Here is a 17561-nt window from a genome sequence, read left to right on the forward strand (position 1 = left end):
CCAAGCTTGCTCTCACCTGTGTATGTGTCTATGTGTCTCATGGAGAGCAAGATGGGGCAGGCGAAGAGATGTATTCCAGTGTACCTATACTTGTACTTGGGCGAATAGCAAGTAAAGGTTCATAATAAGGTTGATAAGGTTGAAAATAATAATGTATTCTAGCCCCTTCAAATGTATAAGGGTCAGGGGCAGCAAATCCCCGTGCATGTGGTAATTCATGAATAATACTTGGGCACTAACCTCAACCCATAACAGTTTGCTAGCCTGAATGGTAGTATAGAACATCTATTTACAGCCAATTTCAAAACAAACAGTATTGTACTGTACTGTACACTTTGCATGTCAAATTACTTCGCTATTTTCTATCTAGACCTTTTCATATAATATACAATCCATCTAAATTATGCCCCTGTATGTACAAAGTTACCATTGAGTGCACTGGGAGCACTACGTTTTGGACACATTATTAATAATGCTAAATTAACAGCACTGAAAATTTTAAAAAGTTATTGCAAGAAACTCGAGATTCCATGGTCACAAAAACATCTAACACGAGTGAGACTGGTTTCCGATGAAACCAAGTCTTTTAATATTAATGCTTAAGTATTACTAATATTTATATATTATACGATTTTATGCAACCCTAATCATTTAAAATTTTTAGCTAACGCATGGTCTTAGTTTCCGTGATCTTTCGGCAAGGTCAAAAAATATTGCCATTTGATTGTTCATGGTCATGTTTGTGAAAACTAAGACCGTCAATGTCAAATGCGCAAATGTAAAGGGGTTACTGTCTATTTTATATATGGGCGGCACAATGAAGCCAAGGGTTGCACTGTTGCTAAGGCAAAGTGAGGGCTGGGGTATGCACAGACTGCCAGAATGCTGACTGCTACTCTGTCCTCTGTCACATTCTATAGAAACTCATATGTGCGTCTGCGTCACCTCTGCACCAACACCTGGATACAGAGCACCAACGTGCCCATCGACTACACGGAAGAAAGACCTATCCGACTGATGGTGGGACCTGCCTCTTCTTACTCTGACTTTATTATCCTCCTCACTGCTGTCGTCTGACTCCACCTTTTTAAATTTGATTTCACTGCTGTCTTCCACAACACTTCTGTGATTCTACAAACATCTTTCTTTTCTCACTGTTGCCTTGGCCTGAAGACCAGGCATAAGATGAAGAAGAGTTTTTAATTTCACACTGCCAAAAATCACTTTGAAACACACCTGGGTTAAGCCAAAATGAAATAGCTTGCATTGTATTTTTAGGAAAATTACATTCAGTAGAAACTCTGTGGTTTTCACCATTGAATCTCTGACTTCTCGCTCTCAACCAGCTGGGTACCTGCCCCACAAAAGAGGACAAAGAGGCATTTGCCATTGTCTCTGTACCAGTGATGGAGATCCGTGACCTGGACTTCGCAAATGATGCTAGCGTAATGTTGAGCAAAATGGTGGATCACTTCAACAATGGTTTCATCAGCCAAAATGACAGAAGGTTATTCAATTGATATTTCTACATATTCTTCTTCCCAGCTTGGATGAGTGTTTAACGCTAGACATAACAACAATGCTATAAACAGACAGCTATTAAAAACAGAATCACAGATAGCAGTGGTCAGAGAGTGATTGCATTCCATATTCTGTCTTGATTCAGACATAATGTAGATCAGACATAGTGTAGATCCCCTTTACCCTATAGTCTAAGCAGAGAAGTAGGAAAAGGGGCAAATGGAAATATGACAGTTCAAGGTACCAATATAGCAATTGTTTTAGCAAGGAATATCAAGGTATCAATACAAAAGTGGGTCTTCAGAATTTAGTCCATTTGTAAATTTAGGTGCGTTATGACTAGAATCATTACTGCTAACAGGTATGTTATTTATTTAGGGAAATTCCAAAAAATACTACCTGAGATTTAATGACAAATTTATTTTCTGACTAGCAAACAGTAAAACATCAGCAAGAGTGTTTGTTTAGTTACACTGCTCTTTCCACTGGTGACAGATTTGCCATCAAACTGCTAGAGGACCTGGTGTTTTTCGTGGTGGACACGACCAACAGTGGTCAGCCCGTGCTGGATGTGACCATGACCAAGCCCAACCGCGAAAGGCAGAAGCTCATGCGTGAGCAGAATATCCTTAAACAGGTGACATCAAGACCTACTGTATGGTTTGAATCATGTGACCCAAAAGATTTTGCAAAAAAAAAAAAGAAGTTTGTGAACCCCTTGGAGTTATTTGGATTTCTGTATGAAAGGCTCCTAAAATGTGATCTGAGTTGAAGGAAACTAGCTAAGGAAAGTCTCACACAACAAACACAAACTGCAGTTTCTTTATTGAATAAATTGTGTAAACAATCAGGATAATTGATGGAATCATTCTGGGAATCCTTGGGATCTTATGCTAACTGCATAGTGTGGACGGCCAGGTTAGATCTTTCTGCATGAAGGCTGCTCCCCTGGGAAATGCAGCTGGGACTTTTAATGACGCGTGCTTAGTGAGCCAGAAGCGTCTCAGCTGTCTTACTTGTCCACTCTGGTCTCACCTGTTTGGTCTCGGAAGCATTTTCTGTAGCCATTTTCTTTCTGGCTGCTATTCCTGATACTCAACCTCCCTGTCTTGACTTACAAAGAGGGAGGGGACCCAGCACTGCTTTGGTTCCCACTTATGTTGTTCAGCAGGTACTTCTTTCCAAAGTCATATGAGTCATACATATATATATATATATATATATATATATATATATATATATATATATATATATATATATATATATATGACTGAGTTGAAGTGGGAACCAATGGCAATATATATATATATACAGTGGTACCTCAATTCTCAAACTCATTAGAACTCGAATTTCTTAAAAGTCGAACCAACCAGTTAATAAAAATGTTTACACTAACTGAATACATATATTTAGACAGTAAAAATACATTTAGACAATGATAGACAGTAACAGTAATTATTATTATATAATAAAATACATTTTAAAATAAAGATTTCTTATTAATTATTTTAATATTAATACATTTAATTATAATAATATTGTTGTGCCAAGTGGGGATGGTACGGAGATAAAGATACTTTACAAATTACTGTTTTGATAAATGTGCTTAGATGTGTTTAGTACAGTATATGCTCTTCTTGTTTTATCCGGTTCATTTTGTGTTTAAATGCTAAAAAAAACATATTTCGGTGTAATTTTTTGGGGCCGGGAACCAATTAATTGGTTTTCCATTATTTCTTATGGGGAAAATTCAATCAGAACCCAAACCTTTTAGGATTCGATCCGGAGTTCTGAACGGATTAAGTTCGAGTTCTGAGGTACCACTGTGTGTGTGTGTATATATATATATATATATATATATATATATATATATATATATATATATATATATATATATATTTACCAATACTAGTCATTACTCTGAATTAATATTAAAACCCATGAAATATTGACCCTAGTACTGTTATCTCCCCTGTATGTATATTTCCTACAACTGCTCTATAGGTGTTTGGCCTTCTGAAAGCCCCATTTAAAGTCAGGGATAAGGGGGTATCTTTGCTATGCCTGGAGGAGCTATCGGACCAGAAGAACGCCCCCTACCAGTACATGCTCCGCCTCTGCTACCGGGTCCTGCGCCACTCGCAAGAGGACTATCGCAAGAACCAGGTGTGACTACAGCCAGGGGTGTGGTCTGTATAAATATGCCAGCCAGTGTCAGAGTTCTCTGTGTTTCTGAAGCCAATAGAAGTGATTGAGTTTGGCTGACAATGGAATAGCTGTATTTGCATCCCCTGTTAATGACAGGCTCCTCCATGCCTCCCAAGACCAGTGATTGGGTTATATTGCATAACAATAACACGTTTGTAATGACTCCAGTGAGGTAATACATTTTAAGCACGTCCATCACTGGTGTCTCCAACAGGAGCACATAGCCAAACAGTTTGGGGTGATGCAGGCTCAGATTGGCTATGACATACTTGCTGAGGACACCATCACAGCACTGCTGCACAACAATCGCAAACTGCTTGAGAAGCACATCACCAAGACAGAAGTGGAGACGTTTGTCAGCCTGGTACGGCGGAATCGGGAGCCCAGGTGAGGCTGGTTGGGCATGGAGCTTCTCCACTAGTGCTGGTAATAAAAAAAAACATTTTCTGTGGACCCACTGTGTGGTGTTGATGTTAGTAATATAGTGTTTTTTAACTTGGGGGGCTGCTGTGAATGTGTTGATAGTACATTGTTGGGATCCACTGAGAGAGACTGGGAGACTGGTGCGTGTGACAGACAGAGTAGCGTGAAGGGAGAAACCTGGTGCTGCTTTATAAGAGTTGGTGACAGGTAACTTTTACCTAAAGGTTCCTGGACTATTTGTCAGACCTGTGTGTCTCCAACAATGTGGCCATACCTGTGACTCAGGAGCTCATCTGTAAGTGTGTTTTGGATCCGAAGAACAAAGACATCCTTATCAAGACTGAGTGAGTAAATAATAGAGTACTTTTCTGCAAATTATGTTTGTTTTATCAGAATAAGCAACTGGAATTTCTAATTTACTTAAAGCTGAACGAGAAGCTAGCAGTGAGTCTGTAATTCCAGCTTTGCATGATAAGATGACACTGACAACATAAAAAATCTGAGGAGGCCTCTTGCTATGTTTTCACTTTTCTTCTTCTGCCTGTTGCTGCATGTATTTGCGCGCTTGCGCATGTGTCTGTGTAGGCGACGTGCTGTCAAGGGTGGGCCCCAAGCCTCAAGGTACCCAAGCGACGAGGATTTTGGAGATGAGGATGAGGTGTGGCTGGTCTGGAAGGACAAAGACAATGAAAGTCAGGAGAACAGCATCCGACAACTGGCACAGGGAGCTGGACAGGGCAATGCTCATGATGAGAATGTGCTGACTTACTACAGGTACAGCCCCAGAAATACCATTAGAAATACCCCAAAAAATGCATTACTCTCTCCCATTGATGGTATCTGATAAAAAGAATATGCTCACAATCTTACAAAAAAGAATATACTTATTTATACGTAAAACACCCATTACCAAATATAAGTACAGTGGTACCTCAGTTCTCAAACTCATTAGAACTCGAATTTCTTAAAAGTCGAACCAACCAGTTCGAAAAAAAATTACCTAGAGCTTGATCTGAATCTCAGAAGTTAAACCTTGAACGCCGACTTAAGATAACTTGTACACGTGGGGAAATGAGTCACGCGGCACGTCTCTCAGTGGAAACAAAGAGTAAAGCTTCAGTCTCACCATCGCATTCGCTGTGATAGCATCGTGCATGTTTACACTAACTGAGTACATATATTTAGACAGTAAAAATACATTTAGACAATGATAGACAGGAACAGTAATTATTATTATATAATAAAATACATTTAAAAATAAAGATTTCTTATTCATTATTTTAATATTAATAATAAACCATTAATACATTTAATTATAATATTATTGTTGTGCTGAGCGGGGATGGAATGGAGACAAAGACGCAGACGTCAGGGTATCGGGGAATACAGGGTTTAATTACAAGTAAGGCAGGCAAAACGCAGACGGACAATACAATGACCGGACTGGGGAAACAAACTGAAACGTGGACGAAATACAGAGGACTCATGAAAACAACAACAGCTGATCACACGGGGATCCCACACGGGATTAACGAGGGGGCGTGGCACACAGAAGGAGCGGACGATCGGGGCAGGACACATTGTTTAGATACATTTATTTTCTTACTTTACAAATTACTGTTTTGATAAATGTGCTTAGATGTGTTTAGTACAGTATATGCTCTTCTTGTTTTATCCGGTTCATTTTGTGTTTAAATGCTAAAAAAAAAACATATTTACGTGTAATTTTTTTGGGGGCCAGGAACCAATTAATTTGTTTTCCATTATTTCTTATGGGGAAAATTTGATCACAAGTCGAACTTTTTAGGATTCGATCCGGAGTTCTGAACGGAGTTCTGAGGTACCACTGTACATTCAACAGCTAGCAATAGACAGTGTTCTCTTTGTAAATAAAGGCTTCATTCATAAATGGAGATCTGTATCTCTTCCCAGGTACCAACTGAAGCTCTTTGCCCAGATGTGCCTAGACCGGCAATATTTGGCCATTGACGAGATTTCTAAGCAGCTGGATGTGGAGCTGATCTTTTTGTGCATGATGGATCAGACGTTGCCCTACGATCTGCGTGCCTCCTTCTGCCGGCTCATGCTACATGCACACGTTGACCGTGACCCACAAGAGCTGGTGACTCCTGTCAAGTTTGCTCGCCTCTGGACTGAAATTCCTACCTCAATCACCATAAAAGAGTGAGTCCCCTTCCCATGTTGCTGTGTTCTCTAGAGGGTACAGATTGTCTGTTCTGCAGAACATGCATGTATTTTGTATCAGAAAACCACTGGGCCCCTGAGCAAGGCCCCTAATCCTGTGCTGTGACCCCCAAGCTTTCTCTCCCTGTATTTGTATGTCTCATGGAGTGCAGATGGGCTAGGCGAAAAAGACAATTTCCCCAAAGAGATCAATGAAGTATCACTATTCTATTCTATTGTAGGAGTACAACTGGATAATCAATAAATATGCATTTAAATATGCTGGAAGATTTGATTAGTTGTCATGAACTGTTGAAATGTCTCTCTCTCTGTCTGTGCCTCTTTTCTCAGCTATGACTCCAACATGGATGACACTCGTGACAACAAGAAAAATAAATTTGCTAACACCATCTCTTTTATGGAGGAGTACCTCAACCATGTACTCAATGATGACCTCCCCTTCGCCATCAAAGAGAAAAACAAGCTCACCTATGAGGTGGACCCCTGTTACCTGCCTTTTGCCATCTGGATTAACAGTCCACTTACACTCACCACTGCCCTGTCCTGCCTTCATATGACGACTCCACAACCTCTTTCACTTTTTTTGCTTCCCCAGGTGGTAAGTCTGGCCAGACACCTTATTTATTTTGGCTTCTACAGCTTCTTTGAGTTACTGAGATTGACCCGCACGCTCCTTGGTATCATCGACTGCACCCCCAGCCAGATGCTGATGAATCCCATGTTCAATGATGATGGCAGCGGTAAGGTGCTAAAGTGGATACTGGATGAGATGGGCACCCTGAAGTCCTCTAAATTACTGTTATTATTATTAATAAATCAATGCAATATGTGTCCTTTGCCAAAGACTCAAAGTTGTGACACGCACCAAGGTCTCATAGTCATGGAAATGTGTAACTTTAGTGTTGGGTAGAGGTTGTACGCAACAAACCAGCCTTAAATACAGGATAGACTAATATTTATTTAGCCTGCATTTTTGTCTCACACCATTGTATGTATTTGCTACAATTATGCATTTAAGAAATTATAGTATAGTGCCGGGTAGGCAACCCGTATCCTGAAGTGCTGAAATCCAGCAGGTTTTCTGTCCTACCAGATGAGTTACTATCTGCCTGAGATCAGGTGTGGTTCCTCAGAGACCAGGTAAGATGGAAACATTCCAGGATCAGGGTTGCCTACTCCTGCTATAGTGTATCTTGTAATGTTTATGTCAGGTAAGATAGAAGAGCATTTTAGTGAAAACAGGAAATAGGAAAGTATGAAGGTCAGTTTAACGTGTATAAGAAAACAGTAGAAAGTAAGAATCACCAAAATCACTCCAGGGAAGAATATGAAGCGCTCCATCCACCACATGGGGCAGATGATGACCACCATGGTGCTGAGTCGTAAGCAGTCACTGTTCAGTGGCGGAAACAGGTCAAGTCTGGGGGCGGAGGCCCTGGGCCGCACCAAGGACAGCATCGACCAGCAGGATGTCACCGTCATGGACACTAAGCTGAAGATCCTGGAGATCCTGCAGGTGGGCAGGCGATGGAAGCATACTGTCAGAGCCAGAACTTCTGTCTTAGTGACAGGCTTCCGAGCCTATCTCTAGATAAGCTGAGAAATTTGGTATATTTCGTGTATTTCAGCCAGCATGCCTCATTCCAGCAGTCCTTGCACTGACTTGCACTTTTTATACAACATCTCAACAACTCGTCCACATTGTATATATTTACCAAATGATATGTGATCATTATCTTGTCTTGTTTTAACTATGTCTATACATACTATATGGATGTGAGCCACTTAAAACTGGAGACAAATTCTCTGTATGTGTGAACATACTTGGCCAAAAATAACCTGGTTCTGATTCTGAATGAGAAGTGATGAGCTTCCTCCCCCTTCCCTGCATTCCATTCACCTCTTTTCCAGTTCATCCTCAACGTCAGGCTGGACTACCGGCTGTCCTTCCTGCTCTCTGTCTTCAAGAAGGAGTTTGTGGAGGTGTTTCCCATGGAGGATGCAGATGCCACCACAGCCATGGAGCTATCAGGTAACCCAGCTAGTATTCTTTTGGGCAGTTCCATGGAGAACCTGTCATGTTGGTCTGAGTGCAAAAGTGTCACCAGTAACTCACCATATACCTTTAAACCAATGTTTCCCAATCCGGTCCTCAGGGACCTGCAGACAGTCTACATTTTTGCCTTGGGAGGGAGCAAAAATGTGGACTGTCTGAAAGGGAGCTGGGAGGGAGCAAAAATGTGGACTGTCTGGCATGGAGCTGGGAGGGAGCAAAAATGTGGACTGTCTGACAGGGAGCTGGGAGGGAGCAAAAATGTGGACTGTCTGACAGGGAGCTGGGAGGGAGCAAAAATGTGGACTGTCTGGCATGGAGCTGGGAGGGAGCAAAAATGTGGACTGTCTGACAGGGAGCTGGGAGGGAGCAAAAATGTGGACTGTCTGACAGGGAGCTGGGAGGGAGCAAAAATGTGGACTGTCTGGCATGGAGCTGGGAGGGAGCAAAAATGTGGACTGTCTGACAGGGAGCTGGGAGGGAGCAAAAATGTGGACTGTCTGGCATGGAGCTGGGAGGGAGCAAAAATGTGGACTGTCTGGCATGGAGCTGGGAGGGAGCAAAAATGTGGACTGTCTGGCATGGAGCTGGGAGGGAGCAAAAATGTGGACTGTCTGACAGGGAGCTGGGAGGGAGCAAAAATGTGGACTGTCTGCATGGAGCTGGGAGGGAGCAAAAACATGGATCATCTGTGGGTCCCCGAAGATCGGATAGGGAAACACTGGTTTGAACTCTTATTTTGATCAACCACATCACAGACTGAATGCAAGGCAATGTGTAACTTACGGCATACACTTTTATTATAAAACAAGCAGCATAAGTATTCAAAATTATATTCGAATACCATGATCATAAAAAAGTGCGTGGAAAACTCTTAAAAACCCTAATCATTCATGCTTGTAAGTAGGATGGTAATCCTCTCACCAGAATATGGCATTTTTTGGGTATTTTTAGGGCATTTTACAACAGTGTAATACATTTTCAGGGGAAAATCTAAAATGTTTCCATATGCATTTCTGAAGAAGGTTTTATAATATACTTCAAGGTCAGTAGTATTTGGAGACCTGGTCATTACACCAACAAAAACTTGCATGACATCTCATTCTAAATCTATAGGCATCAATATGGAGTTAGCTGCCACTCTTCTGGGAAGGCTTTCCACAGGATAGAATTTTTGCCCTTTCATTCAGAGGACCACTGAATACCTTTAGAGGAACTAGAGCAGAGATTACAAAGCCAGACCTTCATGTGCCTGACCTCACATCACATCCATCAGAACATCAGTGCCTGACTTCAGAAATGCTTTTCTGGGTGAAGAAGAGTAGTAGCTGTTATAGCTGCAAAGGTGGGAAAAGTCCATATTGGTGCCCCTGGATTTAGAATGGGATGTCATAAAAGTTCCTATAGGTGTAAGGGCAAGGTGTCCCAATACTATTGACCGTATATTATGTATTCCGCTTTTGATCCAATCTGTATTCTGTCTCTTGGCAGCAACTATAAACCTACCGCGTATAGGGGAGCAGGCAGAAGCTATGTTTGGAGTTGGGTAAGTGGCTTTGGAACAATTTTCTGGACAATCCAGGGCAAAGAAACAAATATGGGAGGATTTGAGTTTTTATTGATGTAACACAGGAAGGAGAACAGCATCCTGGAGGTGGACGATGAGGGCGGACGCATGTTCCTGCGAGTGCTTGTCCACCTCATCATGCATGATTATCCACCACTAATCTCTGGTGCCCTGCAGCTCCTCTTCAAACACTTCAGCCAGAGGCAGGAGGTCCTGCACACATTCAAACAGGTACACCTGCTAGGCGGTAGATCTTTAAGGTAGCTGTAGCACAAACCTAACAGTGTATATGATTTATATTACAATGAATATCTCACTGGTGACAACACTGTTCAGCATGCAGTCTGCACACCCCATATGTGACACCGATCATTCGAAAATACAGTTCAAATTTATATACAGTATCACTCGTAAACAAATATGAAATATCCCTGACCAGAAGCACTGCCCTAGGGTAAGTACCACTACCGTTTCCCAATCTCTGTCTCTGTCCTGCTGGTGGGCAGGTTCAGCTGCTAATTTCCGGTCAAGACGTGGAGAACTACAAGCTCATTAAACGCGACCTGGACCGCCTGCGCACCATTGTGGAAAAGTCTGAGCTCTGGGTGGAGAAGAAGGGCAGTTCTGGTGGGGGAGACAGCAAAAAGGACAACGAAAAGAGCAAGGACAATGACAAGGACAAGGACAAGGAACCAGTCAAAGTAAAAACCGTGTTCTTTCACTCCTTTAGTAATTTGACTGTCTGACTGTTTTCTTAGGCTGGGGAAGGTGTCTTGACAGATTGTCCAGACAGATTTGTATTTTACTATGACACACCCTGTGACATCATCGTGGGTGTGCATTCATGTGTGTTTTTTGCTGCGGTAAAGATAAGCACAGCCAACAAGTCTCATTTACCAACAAGTTGAGGCATTATGTTCAGCACAGATCAACATAGTCTACATAAACAATGTGGAAAATGAAATTAGACATTTTTCTGTCAATGTGTGTTACATTTGGTTTTTTGCTGGCTATCGCCCAGTAACTTTATTCTTCCCTGAGCCACAGCTCTGTGTCTATATTATTAACTGACTAACTACAAAAGACAATATCTCTTTGCAAAATATTGCCAATTTATGCAAATTTTCCGCAAAAAAAGCATGTGGAACTGCATCACAAATTAAAAAACACTGCAAAATCAAACATTTTTGGCCACAACAATCACCAAAAAAACTTAAGATTAGGTTTCACACGATGCCTGCTTTATTCAGGTCATTAAGGCCAGAATCAGCATCTATTTCTGTGGGTTAATGTGTGTTGCCCCACTCCAAAATTTTTGACTGATATTATTCATGAATAAAATTGGAATATAATGGAGGACAATGCTGAGATAATGGTGGAGGAAAGGAGATGTTCAGATGTGGGGATGATGGTGAAATAGCCGTGTTGTGGTCAGGGTGTTGGGACACGGATGTTCAGTCTGTGTCATGTTTCCTCAGTCAGCTCCTGAGGATGCTGCTACCAAGAAAGAGAAGATGGAGAATAACAGCGAGAACTACCAGTCTGTCAAGGAGGTGCGGGATAATTCTGAAGTTCACCTGGAGATGAATGAAGGACCCACTGGATCAGACTTAGAATTTGCTGTCTTTGTTCATTGTAACCTGTCCCTGTGCATTTGCGGTGCTTGGTCATTAACACCTAGCTATTCAAATATCTGTAACCTGCAGATCTTGGAGGGATTGAATAAGATGTGTAGCTCTGGTGTGTGGAAGAAGCAACAACGTCTACTAAAGAACATGGGGGCTCACAAAGTAATGTTGGACCTTCTGCAGGTGTCCTATGACAAGGTGAGCCCTGCTGTGCTCATGGGGCCTGCAGTTGTCAAAATGGTGGAATCGTGTGTATTTTATTGTGTTATTTGTGCATCATGTGGAGTCATTGATTTTTTACAGAATGACACTAAGATGCAGGAAATCATAAAGTACACTCACCAGTTCTTGCAGAAGTTTTGTATGGGGAATGCAGAGAACCAGGCTCTCCTGCACAAGCACTTGAATCTTTTCCTTAATCCTGGGGTAAGTAGTTACCAGAAGATAGTGAGAATTCCATGGTTTGCAAGTGGGAGTTTCTCCTTGGATTTAGCAACAGCTTTGCATAATTTTTTCATCATTTTTCCTTTGTGTCCTCTTCCCTCCTCAGTTGTTGGAGGCAGAGACTGTTCAGCACATCTTCAACAACAACTACCAGCTATGCACGGAAATCAGTGAGCCAGTCCTGCAGCACTTCATTCACTGTCTAGCCACACGTGGGCGCCATGTGCAGTACCTCAACTTCCTGCACACCATCATCAAGGCTGAGGGGAAATATGTCAAGAAGTGTCAGGACATGATCATGACCGAGGTGAGGCTGAGCCTGGAGCCTAACAGGCTGTGTGCTTCTGCCCGTCAGTACTGCAGTGGTCTGTCCCCTAGGCTATGAAATATATCAGAATGTCAGTACTGCAGTGGTCTGTACTACACCAGTTATCAGTACTGCATTCCTCACCAACATTTTACTTAAGGGTGCACAAATGATGTAGTAGTACACTCTTACTTAAGGCATTAATTAACAAGTAACTAAGTGTTAGTTACATAATGATTCCATGTTCATTCATCATTAATCAACCATGGCAGTTTATTTTGTACAGAAACTGTATTAGTTCATGATTTGTTTTTGAGTAGTGACTGAGTAAGTAAGTTATTTGTGCCCCCTCAAATAAAATATTACTCCTGGTGCCTCAATGTCTTGGACTGTGGGTACAGACTAGGCTACCAGTACTGCAGAACCGTATTTTCTAACCTTTCACTGAAAACACATACAGTATTATGTCTGTTGATTCCCCAAATTCCTGAACAGAAAGTGCAGCTATGTCATTAATATTAGCATGAGACGACAAAAATGTAGTTTTGATTATTAGCACCATTTGATTTTGTTGCTACACTGGTGTTTAATGACTGTCATTACGGGCTGCTCTAGCTGACCAATGCTGGTGAGGATGTGCTGGTTTTCTACAATGACAAGACGTCCTTTGCCACCATGCTGGAACTGATGGCGTTATCACGAGAGGGCATAAAAGAAGGCAGCCCACTGCGGTACCACATCGCCCTGGTGGACCTGCTGGCTGCCTGTGCTGAGGGCAAGAATGTGTACACTGAGATCAAGTGCACGTCACTGCTCCCCCTAGAGGACATTGTCAATATGGTCACTCATGAGGACTGCATCACAGAGGTCTGCCTTCACTCCACCTTTTCTTATGTATAAACTTTTACAATCTTCATTATTAGAGTGAACTGTGCATCTCTGGTAAACCTTACACATTTTAAACTATTGTGCTTTTCTGGCTGACTGATTGTGCTCATTGTCTACAGGTGAAGATTGCCTACGTGAACTTTGTGAACCACTGCTATGTGGACACAGAAGTGGAAATGAAGGAGATTTACACCAGTAATCACATCTGGAACCTGTTTGACAACTTCACGGTGGACATGGCTAGAGTAAGTAGTCAGACAGGGTGTCTCACGTAAAGCTTATCTGCCACCTCAGTCAGATATGTGAATGAAACCCATCCCTCATCTCCTGCTTGCAGGTATGCAGCAACCGAGAGAAGCGCTTCTCAGACCCGTTGCTGGAGAAATACGTCATCAATGTGGTGCTGGACACCATCAATGCGTTCTTCAGCTCCCCGTTTTCTGAAAACAGCACTTCCCTGCAGGTAAATGGAAGGTGACCTATGCAGGCTCCACTGTGTGCAAACTTGTACCCACCTGTATATGCATTCATTTGAATGTGCATGTATATGCATGTATGTACTGTAGCTTCAAACAATATTTATACTTCCTGGAATATCAGCAGAATTGATTGATTCATTGCAGTAGTTTCCGATATAGGAATACTATCTCATGTCTTGATTCCCATTTTCTAAATTATGATTTACAGTAGAATGTGTTTTCCCTGTATTGTATTGTATTGTATTATCTTGCCTTCACTGTGGATGGGATGGTGGCTCAATCGTTAGCACTGTTGCCTCACACATCTGGGACCAGAGTCTGAGTCTCTGCCATGGCTCCATGTGTGTGAAGATTGCATGCTCTCCCCATGTCATTGTTGGGTTTCTTCTGGATACTCCAGTTTGCCTTCCATGGGCCAAAAACATGCTGAGGTTAATTGTTAGCAAATTGTCCATATGTATACCTGTGTGAGTGAATGGTGTGTGAGTGTACTGTACTCTGCAACGGGTCGGCGCCTCATCCTGGGTTGTTGCCTGCCTTGTGCCCCATACTGTACCTTCTGGGACAGGCTCTGGACCCCCCATGACCCTGAGTAGGACAAGTGGTTACAGAAAATGGATGGATGGATGCATTCGCTGTGCCTGAAATAGCCGGCACAGTAAATGTGTCTCTTGTTGCTTGTTAGACCCACCATACCATAGTGATCCAGCTGTTGCAGTCCACCACACGGTTTCTCGATTGCCTCTGGCTGCAGGCACAGCACCGTGGCCTTGTGGAATCCTGCATCCGGACACTGGTCATGACTGGTAAGGGGCAATGGCGCACGTGTGTGTGTGTGTGTACTGTATTATGACCATCAATGTATGTAAGGATTGGTACTGTACCAGTTACCCATCATAGCTCTCTGCTGTTTCCACCTCCTCATCCCATCTCCTGACACCTCTACCCACACTGAGCAGCCAAGTCTGCAGGCGTGACCGTGGAGCTGAGCGCCCAGGTGAAAAATTTACTTAAGAACCCCGGTACTCTGTCCCGCACTAATCCCAACTACAAGAACCACTTAAGGTCAAACCGTCCCCCCATCCCCTGCAGCCCCTGGGACTACAAGAACATCATAGAAAAGCTGCAGGTAAGCTCAGTCCCTCCTTATAAACTAGCTTAAGAGCTGGGACATCAAGAACATCACAAAGGAACTTCTGGTCCTAACTGAGATATATGCCACTGTCACCTAGTAGAAGCCTTTACCAGAAAACACATTTTTGTTGGAATTTCCAATAAACATACTTTGGCGTGATAATTTTATTGCAGATGGCACAGTGACTAAGTAGGAATCCCTGAGGCCTCAAGGTTTCATTCTTGGTTCACACATGTTTGTGTGTATGGAGTTTGTATGTACTCCCCATGTTTGTGTATATGGAGTTTGTATGTTCTCCCCATGTTTATGTGTATGGAGTTTGCATGTTCTCCCCATGTTTGTGTATATGGAGTTTGTATGTTCTCCCCATGTTTGTGTGTATGGAGTTTGCATGTTCTCCCCATGTTTGTGTGTATGGAGTTTGCATTTTCTCCCCATGTTTGTATGTATGGAGTTTGCATTTTCTCCCCATGTTTGTGTGTATGGAGTTTGCATGTTCTCCCCATGTTTGTCGCTTCCCTCTCATTCTCTAGCGCAGTTAAAGAGATTAATTGGTGGCTGTAAATTGCCTTTAGACTTAATGAGTTGTGCTGGCCTGGCACCTCATCCATGATGCCTTTTACCACCTACGCCATGTTTCCTGAGCTATATACCAAGAATGCAAAAATCATACTTGCGGCCTTTGCAAGACCAGTCTTGCTAACCTGCCTCCAAGAACGAACTTGGGGAGCAATGAATTATGGGACTGGTCTCGTTTACCAAGAACGCAACCGATATTTGGGGCGGGGTAATAACGTCATCCAGGGATTTTTACTGTCCTCTGTACCTCTGTTCTTAGTATTGGAACTGGTATTTAGCAATGGAAGATAATGTAAAATGGGTACACTGGAACACAAGAATGGTCAAATATGCATGTTAAGAAACACCCATAGACTCTAGGCTTGGTATAAACCTGACCTGCATAAGTTATCATGAGGAATAGATGAATGGATTATTTTATTGCACTGTAGAGTTGAATTACTTACTCACACAGAAGCCCCCAGCGGCCTTTTGGTTAGCCCTTCATAAAGTGTGCTGCCTGCCACATGGCCTGTCATATGTTAGGATGTGATAAACACCCTGGAGAACCGCCTGAAGCCGTTGGTGGACGCTGAGCTCTCGGTGCTGGTAGATGTGCTGCAGCATCCTGAACTGCTCTTCCTGGAAGGCACAGAGGCCCGTGCACGCTGTGAAACAGGGGGCTTCATCTCTAAGTGAGTGTTTGTTTCTGTAGGTGAGTGGTTGTGTGTATGTCAGGGCGTGCATGAGGTATTCAGCATGAGATATTCATTAAAATGCAATACATTTGTGCATGTTCATGCATGTAGCATGCAAGTTGTCCTACGTGTAATGCAGGTGTCATTCTATGTATAACATGTTGCTCTGTTTATAAAGCAGATTTATCATGTGTGCGATGCATGCATGTTGGTGGGCTTTCGAACTCTGCTTTGTGCATGTGTTAACATCACTCTTCATGTTGGCCACCTTGGGCACCTAGGCTCATACAGCACACCAAGTCCCTCATGTCCTCAGAGGAGAAGCTGTGCATCAAGGTCCTGAGGACACTGCAAGAGATGCTGATTCACACCTACAACTTTGATGACAAGGTAAAAGTAACGGTCTCGATTCTTGAAGGGCATGTGTTGTGTCACCCAATGCCTGACTGGAGATGCCGTTTCCCTACAGGGAACAGCTCTAAGAAAGGTGCTGTTACAGAACTACCTCTTCAACAAAAAGGGCAACAGCAAAGGGGAATTAGGGGAACTGGGAGGTAAATTTCTTTTGCTTCTGATTTATGTGTGTGTTTGTGTAAGCAGACAGAGTTATGTGTATTTGTTTCTTTATTTGTCTGTCTGTGTATGAAGGACTGGAACTGGAGAGGGACTGGGGGGTGGTGGCTGCGGCCCAGTGCCATTTAGACAGGGAGGGAGGCACCCGACTCTTCATTGACCTCATCATGAGCACCAAGAACGAGAATATCTTCCAGGAGAGCATTCAGCTAGCCATCTGCCTGCTGGAGGGAGGCAACACGGAGATCCAGGCAAGGATAGTATATCATGAAGCCTGATGGCGAACACACACGGCACATGCTGGCATATTTTGTTTTTAAAGAGAATTCTTAGCTTGAAAAGTTATTGTTAAATTGTGTTAGATTATAAATTATTTTAAAAAATAAGACATTTAATGCTTTTAGATCCTTAAAAAAGAAACTGATTTGAGGTGATGTGCCCTTAGTCTGTTTTCTGCTTTCTTAGGTTATATTTTTCAAAGTGTTTTGTACATTTATACAGTGTATATACAGTGTTTATACAATATATACACTCATAGCTGTTTCTCAGTGGATTAGGAACTTTAGCTTTGTAAACCTCTGAGATTGTTCTAAGGAGATTCAATCCTGACCCCAACTTGCTTTTAGAATTCCTTCTACAAGCAGATGATGGGGGACAACAAGTCAGAGAAGTTTTTCAAGGTTCTCCATGACCGAATAAAGAATGCCCAGCTGGATATCAAGGCCACTGTGTCTGTCAATGTGGGCGAGATGACCAACAAAGCTAAAGACAGGGAGCTGGACCCTGGTGAGACGAATGTCATTAAGGGTTTGTCTTAGTTGGATAGGTACTTAAAGAAGTGTGAATTTTCTGAGTTATAACAATTTTCCAGCAG

At 42.5% G+C, this 17561-nt stretch overlaps 1 protein-coding gene across 1 annotated transcript in view; it reads left to right on the top strand.

The window, feature by feature from the left end:
* itpr3 (inositol 1,4,5-trisphosphate receptor, type 3) overlaps positions 1-17561 on the top strand; it is a 44191-nt gene that overhangs the window by 16480 nt on the left and 10150 nt on the right. The window contains exons 12-40 of the mRNA XM_072713005.1: positions 921-1020; positions 1347-1507; positions 2017-2158; positions 3526-3687; positions 3944-4116; positions 4377-4496; positions 4738-4926; positions 6085-6336; positions 6688-6832; positions 6953-7097; positions 7677-7873; positions 8269-8389; positions 9902-9956; positions 10043-10208; positions 10484-10678; positions 11456-11530; positions 11684-11803; positions 11909-12031; positions 12156-12356; positions 12972-13223; positions 13364-13489; positions 13582-13707; positions 14409-14529; positions 14683-14852; positions 15963-16111; positions 16396-16504; positions 16584-16668; positions 16763-16938; positions 17314-17473. Of these exons, the coding sequence (XP_072569106.1) occupies positions 921-1020; positions 1347-1507; positions 2017-2158; positions 3526-3687; positions 3944-4116; positions 4377-4496; positions 4738-4926; positions 6085-6336; positions 6688-6832; positions 6953-7097; positions 7677-7873; positions 8269-8389; positions 9902-9956; positions 10043-10208; positions 10484-10678; positions 11456-11530; positions 11684-11803; positions 11909-12031; positions 12156-12356; positions 12972-13223; positions 13364-13489; positions 13582-13707; positions 14409-14529; positions 14683-14852; positions 15963-16111; positions 16396-16504; positions 16584-16668; positions 16763-16938; positions 17314-17473 (4316 nt within the window). The remainder of the gene's footprint in view (positions 1-920; positions 1021-1346; positions 1508-2016; positions 2159-3525; positions 3688-3943; positions 4117-4376; positions 4497-4737; positions 4927-6084; positions 6337-6687; positions 6833-6952; positions 7098-7676; positions 7874-8268; positions 8390-9901; positions 9957-10042; positions 10209-10483; positions 10679-11455; positions 11531-11683; positions 11804-11908; positions 12032-12155; positions 12357-12971; positions 13224-13363; positions 13490-13581; positions 13708-14408; positions 14530-14682; positions 14853-15962; positions 16112-16395; positions 16505-16583; positions 16669-16762; positions 16939-17313; positions 17474-17561) is intronic.

The sequence above is a fragment of the Paramormyrops kingsleyae genome, chromosome 6 (assembly GCF_048594095.1).
Source record: "Paramormyrops kingsleyae isolate MSU_618 chromosome 6, PKINGS_0.4, whole genome shotgun sequence".
Taxonomy (NCBI): domain Eukaryota; kingdom Metazoa; phylum Chordata; class Actinopteri; order Osteoglossiformes; family Mormyridae; genus Paramormyrops; species Paramormyrops kingsleyae.